Source organism: Anabrus simplex, chromosome 1 (assembly GCF_040414725.1).
Source record: "Anabrus simplex isolate iqAnaSimp1 chromosome 1, ASM4041472v1, whole genome shotgun sequence".
NCBI classification, from domain to species: domain Eukaryota; kingdom Metazoa; phylum Arthropoda; class Insecta; order Orthoptera; family Tettigoniidae; genus Anabrus; species Anabrus simplex.
In genome coordinates, this window is record NC_090265.1 from 994744627 (window position 1) to 994759744 (window position 15118).

Sequence of the window (15118 nt, forward strand, 5' to 3'; positions counted from 1 at the left end):
AATTTACGTTCACTAACCAATGTACACACTTCATTGAATATATTCCGGTATTCAGTAAAGCTTCTAGATTAATATAAACGCAGTAAATAAATACTTACTTTCGGCACTACTGCTTCCTGCCATCTCGCCGATCAACTGTGCTTTTTAAACTCTTCTTCCTTCGCCCTGGCGGTCAAGCGCATACTAAAATCAATTGAAATACACGCCACGTGTCCTGCACAATCACTGCAGTCCGGTGTAGCGCCGAAAAAACATCAAATACGGTCAGGGATAACTAAAATACGAACCCGCACAGTTGTGCGTACTCGGTCTGAAAGGGCTATAAGATTTTCAGAAAACCCACCCAAACAGTCATTACAATCCGTCAAGATTCTTCACACCTCCAAATTCACAAATGAGCAGCGTACAACAGTATGGTGTACCAAGCCTTCAGTGTTCCAATGTCTAAAAGAGACCTCAAAAATGAGTTGAACACCATTTGTAAAATAGCTAAATCTAATGGATACAGCAGTTTCTTTATTGAAAAAATAATCAATAAATATAAATATCGCCTCTCTACCACTTTGAAAAAAGATAAACAAAACATCTCATCCCTTTCTATCTTTACATTCAACGAACAAATTTACAAAGTCACCAACATCTTTAAAAAGCATCATGTAAAAGTAGTTTTCAAAATCAGCAATAGGAATGCACGAGTCTTACATAATGCCACATCCATAAACAAGTTCAATAGTTTTTCAAAATCAGGAGTATACAGTATTATTTGCAACAGTTGTAATTCTTACTTCGGACAGAACAGGAAGAATTTTAATACAGGGTACTCGGAACACGTCAATGCCCTGAAGTACAATAATTTTTCAGCTGTAGGACAACATGCATGACTATAATCACAAGTTCACAGACATAAAACAAGATATGGAAATTCTCAAAATCATCAACAAAGGACCCCTCTTTAACATTACTGAAAGCTGCTTCATACAATAGATCAATATTTTAACCCGAATCATAATCTTAATGGCATTTCAGAAAAGCCAAATATCCTATTTGACCTTCTGATTCCCATTTTAAGAAACATCAAATCAGCAAGTCATATTTCAGTTTTCATAATATTCACAGCACCTTTCCTCAGCAGCCATCTCTTTTCCCATATCCTTCGGGCCCATCTTAATTCCCCCCTTCCCCTCCACCCACCCTCTCCTTTCCCCGACCCCTCCCCTTGCCCCACCCCCTCTCCCCTTGCCCTGCCTCTCCTTGCCCCGCCCCTTCCTTTTACTTTGAATCTCACAACCGTTATCATGAGGCACACAATAGGCCAGGCACCACATGCCGCATCGAGATGCAAGTCTCATATAACCTATGCCATTTGACTAACACGCTCTCTCCTTCAATTCATTAATTTTATTTAATTTTATCTATCATTTATTCAAGTCAACTTCATGGACACCGCAATGAATTGCGAATTTATACCAGTCACAAATTAAGAATGTATCAGTTTTAACCATATCTTCATGTGCCATCCTGACAATGTCCAACAGCATTTCAGCATGATTTTAACAAGCACTATGGGAACATTTCATTTTATTTATGTGGGTTGATGTGGAAACACCATTTAGCAGTTCTGCGTCAGCTGGTGGTTATTTACAGTGGCGTCCAGTGGCTTGCATACTGCTAAAACCACTCAAGTAGATTTGGTGATTGATAATCAGACTACAGAATCAACATTTACCAGTTCTGGGGCCGATGACCTTCGATGTTAGGCCCCTTAAAACAACGAACATCATCATTATCATCATTTACCAGTTCCTGTTTTACAGTTGAAATTGTAATGAATAGCAGTGATGGAACTAATCATTCTATGAATATTAATGCTAGAAAGAGTCTGGATGAGCATACTCCAGATGCTAAGAATGTAGAGCCTAATATATTTTTCAAATTTTACACATAGTTCATCCCAGATTTTGTGTGTCTGTATAATTGTTTTTATGTCAGTTGTGTGTTGGTACATTTGTTTAGTTATTAGATGTTTTACATGAAGGCTGAAGATGGCCAGCCAAGGCCGAAACTAGTCCCTAGTTTAGTAATATAATTCAAAATATTGCATATTGTAGTATTGAAAAGGTGGACCATTATGACATTAATTTATTAATTATTATTGTGATCATGATTATATACATTTCGACATTGCATCAATCTGAACTTCTGTGTCATACTATGAAGTTATTCATTCTGCTTAATTTCGCTGAGGGTAATCGCGTTTACTCCAGTTCGATTTAATTTTTTACTTCTGGAATAGTGTAATGGCACAATAGTACATAGATTGAAAGGTGGACTCTTCTCAATTTGATTTGAATCATCAACTTAATAAGAAAATATTGTTTTTACAAACTTAATACTATCATATAGACAAACTCAATCATTACAAACATAAATATACTTATTGTTCTTTTTTACACTGTCACACACAAAATAAATAAATTGAATGTTGTTTAACGCCACATATATCCACTGGTCAGTTTTTCAAGCCGCTTGTTCATTCCTTCCACGCTTGCCAAGGACTCCCGATTCCTTAATAGAAGCTACAATTCTGTACATTTCAAACTGCCTCCATAGTCGTGGTATTCATTGTTTTAAGAGGAAGTACAACTAGGCTCCCATCATCCTCTATTCTGCCTCCATGCTAAGTACTGATATTCCATGCGCAAAAGTTACTTGTTTCCATGTTGTGGTAGTATTAACATACTTCATAGCAATCTGAATTTCACGCAGTGAGTGTTTCTATGTTTCCTGATGAATCTAAAGATCAGTTGACATTCAAGGCAAATAAATAAATAAATAAATAAATAAATAAATAAATAAATAAATAAAATATTTTACTGCCTAAATTATTGGTAGAAGCACTGCTTCCTTATGCCACTGTTCATTACCATCATAACAGTAGTTTTTTTTTTTTGGAGAGACCTCGCCTGAGGAATGAGGAAGAGGGAAGTGCTAGTATTTAAGAAGACTGACAACTATAGAGGGCTCACCTTAATCGCAAACCATTCGCAGCATCCATGGAACAGTTTGGCAGACCACGAGCATCCACCAGCCCCAGTCGATAGGCGCACCTGCTGAACACCCCCATCTGATCCCCACAGTAGTCTGTATGGCAGCGGCTCTTGAGACAGGACTCTAAAATTTGAGCATCCATTGCATGTTGAAGCAAGTCCCTTGGAAAAGTTTCAGTCCATCGTCAACTCATGTTCTCACCAACGGCGATCCTGACTAAAAGGTTCAATTTTGTGAAGAAGCTTGATGACGAAGAGGTTAAGAGGTTTATTTCCAGCAAGATAGAGTACCTCCACACTGCCATTGTGATGCAAGGACCTACCCCGATGCTACTTTTCCGAACAGATGGATTAGGCGAAGAGGTAACATTGAATTCCCTTCTTATTCCCCGACCTCACACGAGTGGACTTTTTTGTATGGGGATGTCTCAGAGATAAGGGTGTACGACACCAGACTAGCAGTGGTCAAGAATTAAAGGAGGTGATTGAAAAGTAATATCTGGCTGTTCCACATGACATGGTTTGTAACATTATCGACTTCATTTGTCCACATTGCCAGCTTTCTTTTGGAACAGCACAGTCATTAGTTTGAACATGTACATACATGTAGGAAGAACTAATTTAGATGTCCTGACTTTACCTGTATACATTCATTTGCTTCATGTGTTTGTACTGTACATAGATATAATTCATTTCCACCATTAAACATGTATCTTTGTTAATAAACACAGCATGTATTTCCATTCAGTAGGTGAATACATTTTATTGGGATATATCCTATTTATTGAAAAAGACAGTAAGAACAATTGGAAGAAGAACAATATGATTTCAGATCAATAGTAGATTTGATCTTTACAGTGAGACAGTTACGAAAAAAGGTTGTTTAATAAGAATGTGGTGATGACTAGGGCTAGGATAGTTATGAAATAACAATTTTCTTAAATGAAATATTTGATTGAAACATATGCGTATTGCAATATATGCATGAAACAATGTTTCCCCAGTCTGAAAATGTGAATTTTATAGTGCATGTTTTAGCATATTGTGGGCTTTTTCATAATTTTGTAATATTTAGTGGATATCATTACAATTTTACATATTTTTCAATTTTTACAAGAAAATGTTTTTAAAAATATAATTAATTATGTTTTAAAATTATGTTATCAATTGCTAACAGAACTCCCCAGTATCTGTCATCAAACTTTACATACCTTTCCTCTTTTTACCAGCATAATACACGCTTTGTTACTATACTTGCCATTCCCTTTAACAAGTCAGCTGCCTATAATCGCTCATTTATTGCGATGGGGTTTAGATTATGGAACTCTGTTCCAAATAACATCCGTAGCATTAACTCATTAGAGTCTTTCAAGTCTTCCTACAGAAAGTGCCTCTTAGATGCATAAACCAGTGGTGTGAATCTTGATGAGTGAATGATGTTATATGTATAATTTAGTTCATTTTCTTTAAATTAATTTAAGGTTTTCTTTCATTTAATTTAGTAGTTTGACAAATGATATGTACATATTGGTATAATTATTATGTTGTATTTATTTTGAATTGATGTTACAAATTAGTTTCTTTTAAAATATTTAATATTCTCCACAATTTTTCTGTACAACGACGTGGTTAAGTGTAAGAGAGGACCATGAATCCTAACTCCACTACTATTAAAGACAAATAAATAAAAATAATTAGAATAAATAAAAATAATTTTAAAAAATAAATTACAAACAAGTGAAAATAAAACTCATTTAGAGCCGTATCTTGAAAATACCATTGGTCAGGGCTGGGAAATTCCCAACTGGGATTGACCAGAGAAGAGCCCTAGCGGTCGGACATTACTTTTCAATCCTCGTTCTTGTTATAGTTCAACTTCAGCATTTGCTTGTAGAAAAATGCCGCCAGTGAAATTACAAGTATCTACTCAACTCAATAAATATATATATTTATGTGAAAATGAAGGCGTGCTTACTTCAGATAATCTCTCGTTATTTTGTGTGGCGTGTGAAAGACGTACAAGTGCGGATACTCACTTTCAAGTGACATAACACACCAAAACAGCAAAACATTTTAAAAATGTTTCACTAAAAAAAAAAGGTGCCTAACAGTCTCCGCTAAGAGTGAATACAACAATGAAGGCAACTTGTTCAACTTAGCGGTCCCAGTTCTCAAACTTTAATAAGGGCCTATGTGACTAATGCTGGCATTCCGTTATATAAATTAGAACAACCTAAATTATGTGTGTTCATATAAAATAGACTATACCACAAGAGTCTACTCTTCGCTAACTTTATGTTCTATTAATTTATGAAGAAATTTGTGATTCTAAGGTAATCTAATATTTGGGTTATTTTGGATGAAAATACAAAAGCATGTAAATGATTGTATGTAATGTACAGTAATTGTTGGTATGCTCAGTCAAAATGAAATTTCAAAGGCTTATCTTCTAACAGTGGAAGAAATAGCAATGACAAATCATCAACACACAAAACCATGAACAACTAAAAGTGATCAATAACGCAATGTTGTTATTGTGGCCAGAGGGAATTAGGTATGAATAGGTAGTTTTGTTCTTATCTGATGCTGCCAAATATAAGATTAAGGCAGGAAGGGAGGCTAAAACTTATCTGTAATAGAATGATTCATTTAACATGCTTGGCACATGCAGTTCACTGCACAAGTGAAACTGTGCGCATAAATTTTCATACAAAATGTTTCCTTATATCTCCAAGTAGAATCAGTTTGTTTATACAGTTGGCTCTAGAAATTCTACTTCTTCCTGAATCGATCACTATCAGATGGGGAACCTAGTTAGAATCTGCCATATATTATTGAGGACATATTTAAAAACCTAAATGAAAATGAATCAGAAAGCATTGTTGAAGCAAACGCTATATATAGGAAGGAATAAATTTACTTTAAGTCACATTTCAGCTGCATTTCTACAGCCATCACAGCGCTCAAACGAAATGATTACCACTTGTCACAAATGTAAGTCTAACAGAAAAATCTCGTACTTAAGCTTAAATCTGCACCAGGTGAAGTGGCAAGAAAGTAATAGAAAAATGTAACTATATACTAAAAAAAAAAAAAAAAAATCTGCAGTACTATACAACGTATTGACAGTATCTTGTCTGGTAAAACAGAGAGCAAATTGTCAAACGTTGATAAAATATGCGCCTCTTGCAGCCAAATATTGATTTTCTCAATATAAATCAATTCTTAAAAGTAACAAGGCCTACATAAAACATGGTTTAACAGGGAATCACTTATGTTTTCAAACATTAAAATCATTACTGTTCTATACTGCAATGGGAAGAATTAACTTCACTTCAGCAACAGATCCAGTCCATAAATTTAGTGAGTTTTACAACGTTTTTATTTTATACGGATGTTCCCACTGCTTCACTGGGGTGAAACGCTAGCAATTTCACGATTGAAAAGACCTAAAGAGCTTGAATGTTTTTCATGTTTGCAATCGACATTAAATTGTAGTTTCCTTCAAGGAACTCACATTGTTGATATAAAGGTCAAAGGCAGGCATTCATACAAGTGGAGGCACAGACTCCGTCTAGTGCACTGTCACTGCATTGTCCTACATAGGAGACTGCAGTGGTGTCTCAATAGCAGACTGGCCGCCAGCGTCTTGGAAAGGTGTAGCAATCCAATTGATGAGCCCACTGCTACATTGAGGCGAAACGCTGGTAATTTCACGATTGAAAAGCCCTAGAGCTTGAATGTTTCTAACATTTTTTATCACTTTGGTAGATTATATGTTAGATTTTCAATACCAAAAATAATTAATAGATGAAAATAACAGAATTTCAGTTTTTAATTATTTTATCATTGTTGTGAGGTTTTGGGTAGTACATATTTTCTGGGTTGTTGATGCATATTTCTCTGTTTTAAATTGCAGAATTATATATATTTTACATTTTTAATGCATAACTACCTGAGCCCTAGTGATGTAACTTACAAGCTCTTCTGTCTGTTGAACACACAGGTTTAAATATAGCCTAAATATTATACTACAACATACATGTAAAAAACACATTACTGAACAAGGGAAAAAATACAATCATGAAATTGCACACTATTGTATTTTTTCCCTTGTTCAATAATGTGTTTTCTTACATGTATGTTGTTGTATACCAGTAATATTTATATTTAACTCGTGTGTTCGACAGACTGAAGAACTTCTAAGTTACATTTAACTGAATCCTTCTTAACAAAAATTAAAAAATAAAATTAGCCCTAGTGATGGCATTGTTTGATATCTAGTAGTAGTATGATAATATACCTAGACTAGGAGTATAGAGAGCGTTAAGAAATGAAAGAGTCAACAAATAGTACAGATCATCCAGACACTACAAGAACAGTAAGCGCAGGAAGAAAAATTGAATTGAGAAAACAAATCTGACACAAGGAAATATATTATTACCTCTTCTTTGTTATTGTAATGGACAAGGTATAGAAAGAACTTGGCACCTGGGGAAATGAGAAATGACTGTTTATAAATTAGGATGTGATATAAAATGAGAGCGAACAAAGAATATACTGTATATTCAGCTAGATGTTTTTAGTGAAATGATTATATGGTCACTGTTGTCATGGGCATTCTATAGCAATTGCCAGAAGGAATATTTAGGCTGACCCTAATCTAGGAAATGACAGGATGAATACTTTATTGTATTTCTCATCATCGGTTTCCTGTACATTTCTTTTTTCATACCATATGACAAATTACAAAACAATGTGTCTTAGCACTGGGTGGTGTGCACTGAACCCCAAAGAATTTTGCATTTGCATTTTCAAATTATTCCTTAGAATGTTTTAATCAAGTTCAAAAAACTGTAAACAGCTGAGTCAAGCTAAGTACAGCTGTTTCAGTGATCCATTCTCTCTACAGCAGTCCATCTCTCACCAACAAATTGGATATCTTTGCAGGCATAAAAGAGAGCTACGGTACCCTAACGGAATTCAAGTTGCTGAGTTGACTCGTGCTCTTTAAGCCACCTTGTCCTGGTGAGGTTGGGGGGTGTAAACAGGGTTGGTCATACCTTATGTGCTGAAGTGCTGCAGCACATTGTCTATTCGAAAAATAAATTACTTCAATAATAATATCTACAATCAAATGCAATCAAAAGACTTCAGCCAAAGAATAGGATATCATTCAACTCCCCTCGCAACCAGGTAACTAGTCGTGCGCTCCACGTCGGGTGCTGTGCAGATCACAGCGCAGTGAGAATTTCTAAGCTTTTTGCCGGAAAGCAGGAACTCTGGTTTTAGCGCATGTAGGCCCAACTTTTCCGATGTGCTGTGGACAACAGCCAAGACGTCACTTCACAGTGATTCGTTCAACCACAGAGAGGCAGCACTGGTCACACTTGCATTTCGACCGAAATGAGAATGTGGTAGGTGGCACCCTCTTGACTCAGCACTAGTATTTAAATGGGATCACTCAAAGCAAACGGGAAAACAAAATACTGTAGAGGAAGCCATCAGCTGTTCCCACAGGTCTTTTAACACTCCCAACTTGTCTATTCCATAGACATATTTGTAAATCGATGAACTATACAAGTAGTACTTCTTACGTTGTCAAAATAAGGGCACGATATTGTGATTTCCTATAATTACAAAATGTCTAGTTTATAAATTCCACTATAGCAACATAACATGTAATTTTTCATTACGATGTTGCTGGTTTTATTTCAATTATTTCGGTAACATTGAGAGGTTCTAGTTTTGCATGCTCACACCAAGTGTTTCTGAGTTATTGAATGTTTTGTTATTGCAGGTGTGACTGTGTGTTTAATTAGTTTTCTATGAGGAGTGTGTATATGTGTTGGGGTCCCTTGCGTATTTGTTCAGTGGAGAGCCTCTTGAAAACTGCAAATGTTTCTAAATATTTTTATTTTCTGGAAGCTGGATGGGTTACAGCACACAACTGATTTTCTGTACCTGCCACCACTGTGTGTAAGCCTACCTGGAGATTCACAGTGTCTTATGGCAACAGACCAGCTAGCTAGGGTAAGCTACAGTCATGCCACAAATTAGTTGTAATAGTAAACACTCAAAGTGTTTAGAGCCACACTCAAGAGGCTACCAAAAAAAAAAAAAAAACTGTATGTTAACAGTATAGCCACTTGCACATCTTCTTGTTAATAAAAATTAAGCCATTTTATGAAATCAGTTCTAATATAAGTTCTATTTTTTTTATTTTGATATTCATAAAGTTTTTGGATCTATTCATTGAAGGCATATGTAGATGTTTTTCAATACACATGGAAAAATATGTAGGTTGCCGATCATCAACACAGAGCCAAGCACAAAGAAGTGATTGTGAATTTCTGTAGTGTTCTTCTTTGGTTATAGGTGAAGTTTATGTGAGTTGTGTAGCATTCTTCATGAATATATCAGTGTTATTCATCATGAGGAATACATTCCCTCATTATCATCACAGTACCTATACGCACTAACCAAGTGAAACTGTAAAATTTCAACTACGGTAAAATGCCTCTTAACTTTTGCTCAATCCGTTTAGGTTAGGATTTTAAGTTAAAAAGCAAAATGTAAGTTCCAATATATTTCTGTGCAAACTATGACTGTGCAATTATGAAGCATCATCGGCTGAAACTGTAAGTACAGTGCTTAAAATCTGCTGTAGCTTCTGTTATGATGGCACCATGAATACCAATTAAGGAATGGTAATGTGGTGGGGCTGCGATTTTTACTTAATTTCTTTTGCAGATGGGGTAACGAACATGTTCACCGCACACCACTGGCCTCTAGATGACTGTAGAACCCTGTATTTCCCAATCTTAAAAACTTCATTTCAACATTTTAGAAAGCTTTGATTCTAACTCCTATCCTGGACTTGTTTGGTAATGTACAATATGATCTTTGCAGACAATGCAGGTTTAAGCTATCAGCTCCTAATTACAGTTGTTAATCCTCACATTAATAATTAAGGCAGTTCATTCTAAATGTGAATGCATTGAATATTTCCAATTTGTCTTCTGATGAAGACATCACATGAAGTGGAAAAGCTGCCCTTATTTGGCACATATGTCTTTGATTATGAGTATTTCTCTCCCCTCTTGATTTTCCTTTGTTTGCTTTATGAACAAAATTATCTTCCTATGGCTGTCATTACTAATCCATATTAAAATATACCATCTGATATATTTTGTCTTGAATCATTATTTTCTGTTAAGTAATTACATTTGCAGATGAACAGTAAAAAATTGTTGCATCTGTTGAGTTGTGAAATATAAGAAAGTCCACTTCAGCTGTGTTCGGGTTTTTTATAGTTGGCTGAATGCATTTTGCAACACAGCCCATAGTTCTCACTCATCGTCTCAGTCGCTCTTATTCTACCCTCTCCCATCCTCCTCCTCATGACATGCACTTGTATATAGCAGTATGAAATTATAAGCACATCGTATGCTCCCGTGTAACAGTGGGAGGTCAGCTGTAGGCTAAAAAATTTGTGCCTACCATAACAGCTAAGATTCAAATCCCAGCGTAAATGATTTTTGTTCCCGAATGATTACACCAATGCTGACTTCAGGCAATGAACACACGTTATAGCCAAGCTAACTTGAATGCTAAATGCTTCACTCAATTCCGACATGGGTTATTATTCATACGCATCAAGAGAGTAAGTGCTGTTTCTTGTCCAACGCGACAATTTTAGCATTCATGATGTAGTGATTTGGCATAGGGTTGCTCAGAAATAGCATTGTCAAAGGACTCTGGATGACAACTGAACCGGGCACTGGTTTAAAGCAACTTTCAACTAGAGAAGAAGACATCAGGTTAGTAGAAATTTCACTGGAGAACCCATTTTAAAAACTTGGAGGAGCTCATGCAGGTGATCAATTTTTCTGGTTGGCCATACATGGTCCATAAATTATTATGAGAATCTGAACTCCATTTCAGAAAAGCTGCTGCCGTCAAGTCTCTCTCTGATGAATAGATGGTCGATTGGCGCCCCTTTGCCGAGATTGATTTAAATTATGATTGGGATCTTGTATCTTTTCTGATGAGACTTCTTTCAGTTCGCTGGTGGTCGGACTGGTTCATGTTTACAGGCCACGGGGATCCCGATATGACAAAAGGTATATAGGGGAGTGTTCACTCAGTGGCCACATGTCTGTGTTATGTTGGTGGTGGATATCGTTTGATGGGGCTGGAGTACTTCGTCGGATAGATAACTGTCTCACATCGGACCAATATTTTGGACATTCTGCAGAATTATGGTTCCAAATGTGAGAGAGCGCTTTATAGATAAGATGATACGGTTTGTGCTAGACAGCTCCCCAATTCACACATGAGTGATCGTGTTCAGGGCTTGTTTTCTGAGCATGATTCCTTTGAACTGCTCAGTTGGGTCCCTCGAGCTCCAGACTTGAACCCCAGTGAACATGTGTAGGCAAAGTGGAAATACCATATAAGGAAACAATGGCGTCACTCTCCCCAATGTTCGCATAATGCTTTGTGGGGTGTTGGACGCATGGGAGGAGATTGCCCTCGATGAGGAATACTTCAGAAAGCTTGTTGAGTTGAGGCCATGTCAGCTCCAACAAGTTGTTCAAGCTCATGGATACTGGACGAGGTATTATATCTAAAACAGTCCTCTACTGGACTAATGTAAGTTACAGCACAATGTCAGATTTTAAAATGAATAGAAATACACACATATTTGGTTAACCCAACACACTTAAAATTAAAAAGAAAAGTAATGCACCATGACAGGTAGGTACGCTTCCTCAGAGCTAACTGGCACTCGTATGAACATGCTTAATATTTTAAGGGTATTCCCCACTGTGCATGATACGGAGCATATTGACATTTCTATAACAGTCCTTCGAGGGGCCAGTGATAATAAACTACATGCTCATTGCTACCGTTCAGAGGGAAAATGAAAGACTGTTAGTATGGCGCAGCGGAGCCCGGTAAAAAAAAAAAAAAAAAAAGTCAGCACCAATATTCGAACCCTGGATCTCCTGGTTGATAACCAAGAACCTTTCCCCTACACTAACATGCCATCAAGTGATTCACATCAAGCTTCACTTGCCAGGCGACTCCCCACTTCACATATTTATTTAACCATTATGGCAGTTTCTCGTCCATTTCATGGTATCCTTTTATGTTATGCTGATGAGTAGTTAGTTGCATCGTACTGACATTCGTATTTTGTCAGGAATTTGTTGTTTAGCAATAAGTGAGTGCATCAATTTTTATTGTAGTTGCACTGCCTCACCCAAGGATGGTGATACCCAATACAATTTTTTTTTGTAGTACTGCCTCACCCAAGGATGGTGATACCCGATACAAGACTTCAAAATGTTTGATTGTTCGGCTGTACATCATCTTATATTTCTTTAAGGTCTTAGATTTTTGCTAAAATATTAAAGCTGTTGTATGGTTTTATTGTATTGATTATGTGTATTTTATTATATTTACAGTCCGTTGAAGGCGAAAACCATGAAAAAGCTGTAGAACTTCTCAAACAGGCGCAAGGTTCAGTAAAACTGGTGGTTCGGTATACTCCCAAAGTTCTGGAAGAGATGGAGATGCGATTCGACAAACAGCGTGCTGCTAGAAGGAGGCAGTTTCAGTAGAATGATTGGTGTATTTTTCGTAGATCATCGTATGCCATAGTTTATTGTACGGTCCAAATATTTATACCTGTAAACCCCAATTCATTCTGTAAAATATTCTTCTCATAGCATATTTAGACTTGTAAAAATGGAGAGGGAAATGTAAATATTTCAGATATTATCAGTCATCAATTTATGTGAAGTATAATTAATTATGTTACTCCCATATATGATTATGAGATATAAGATGTTCATATTTAAGACTTTTCTCATTTCAGGAATTAAATATATAATTTTGTTATTGCTTATTTGCTTGAGAAGAAGTTGTATGAGAGAGAAAAAGAGAACTTGCTTATGACTATTGATTTTAAAACTGTTCTTGTCAGAAGTGGATAACTGCCACTTTCAGAACTGGTTTCTGAAGGTGTAGTGAGTAAAACATATCTTATATACCTGAATACCTGAATCCTATTTTCAATGTTTATTCACTTCAAAAATTAATATTGCTTGTAAAAGACCTTTTGATATGATTTAGAGAGTCAAAAATTAGTAGAACATTTCAGAAATATTTTTTTGATGTTCAGTTATGAATTTATGCTGAATTCACAAAACATTTTCAGAAATGTAGCCAATCCACTTCACTGTTTTTGGCAGTTCACAGATGTTTATTCTCATTAATGTGCTCTTAATATAGACAAGTTATAGACTATTGTACACCATTTTTTTAAATCTTTAACTTGCACCAACACAACCAATACAAGAAAGCATGATTATTAAATTATCATACATTGGAATGCCAGTGTGATATACTGATAGATATATAAAACCACTATGCTAATGAAAGTGATAGTTTAGTGTAGTGGTCTTAAATAAGCGTATCTTCTTCTTGTAGTCCCATCTCCATTATTGGAGGTTGGCTACAATCACAGCAAAGTCTGCATGATGTTCTGCTGTCCTCATTAGTCTACCTGAATCTAGTCCTGTCCGGTTCCATAAGTTCCTCGGCCAAGAGTGTTTCCTTCAAACACAACCTTGACTCCAATGAGTTTTACCCTGCATGATCAATTTTATTAGATTGCATTTATCATTCCTTATAATATGCCCAAGGTTTCTTTCTTTTCTTGAATGTACACTCCAACATTTGTTCTCTCCTAATACGCCTGAGTACGACAGCATTGGAGACATAATCAGTCCATGAGATCCATGAAAATCCTTCAGAAAACCCACATCTCAAAGGCATCTATTTTCCTAATGATATTACATTCAGTCTGTGTTTCAGCACCATAGAGAAGCGATGAATATACATAGCATTTGGTGAAGTTGTGACATCTGCGAGCTGAGGCTTCACACAGTAGATTCCTCATTTTCAGAAAGCTAACACAAGCCATTTTTATTCATACACAGATCTCTAAATCTGGATCCAAGTCCTCAGTAAACCAGCTGCCAAAGTGTACTAGTTCAACCTGTTCTCCATAAATGTTCATAAGAATGTGCGTGTAATGTGTTCTAGTAATGACCATCAACTTTGTCTTGTCATTATTAATTTTGAGTCCAAGTTTATCCCCTTCTGCAATGTTTCTGTGTACCAGATGCTGAAGACCTTCAGTACTCAGTACTGGCAGTGTCGTCTATATACCTCAGATTGTTGTTCAGCCCACCATTTTTACTACATCTTCCTCTTCTTGAAGAGCAGTTTGGAAGATCTGCTCAGGCTACAAATTAAACAGCAAGTGTGAATCTCGGAGTTTCAATTCTCACGGAAGCTTTGTGACGTTCATACAGCTTTTTGGCAAATGTAAGACTTCTCTATCCGTATTGTATTCAGAAGTCGGAGGAGTTCGGAATGTTTGACACAATCGAATGCTCAGGCATAGTGTAACTTAAAAGCTCTTCAGTCTGTCGAACACACAGGTTAAATATAATATAAATAGTATTTAATAGTGTGTATTTTATCCCTTTAATAATTTAAAAAAAAATATATATATATATAGGTATGTTGTAGTATAATATCTATATTTGACCTGTGTGTTTGACAGACTGAAGAGCTTTTTAAGTTACAGTTAACTGAGTCGACCCTGGAAAGTATGGCTTCCTTCCTGAAAATGAAAACCTACAACCTGTTTTCCAGTCATTGACCGGGTCAGGGATGTAATGAATGAAATATAGGCTGTTATTACAATGGGGTCGCCACTCCCAAGGTGATTTATTAATGAGTGATAAATGCTATGAAATGATAATGGAGAGTGTTGCTGGAATGAAACATGACAGGGAAAACCGGAGTACCCGGAGAAAAACCTGTCCCGCCTCCGCCTTGTCCAGCACAAATCTCGCATGGAGTGACCGGGATTTGAACCACGGTATCCAGCGGTGAGAGGCCGACGTGCTGCCGTCTGAGCCACGGAGGCTCTCGGCTTCCTTCCTAACAAAGAAAAAGAAAAAAACAATCCATAATCAAGGAGG

The 15118-nt window shown here is 36.4% G+C and overlaps 1 protein-coding gene across 1 annotated transcript in view; it reads left to right on the forward strand.

The window, feature by feature from the left end:
• The window catches only part of veli (L27 and PDZ_signaling domain-containing protein veli), a 78292-nt gene extending 65333 nt beyond the window's left edge, over positions 1–12959 (forward strand). Inside the window, exon 4 of the mRNA XM_067136901.2 lies at positions 12524–12959. Coding sequence (XP_066993002.1) covers positions 12524–12679 — 156 coding nt within the window. The 3' untranslated portion in view covers positions 12680–12959. The remainder of the gene's footprint in view (positions 1–12523) is intronic.
• The last annotated feature ends 2159 nt before the right edge of the window (positions 12960–15118 follow it).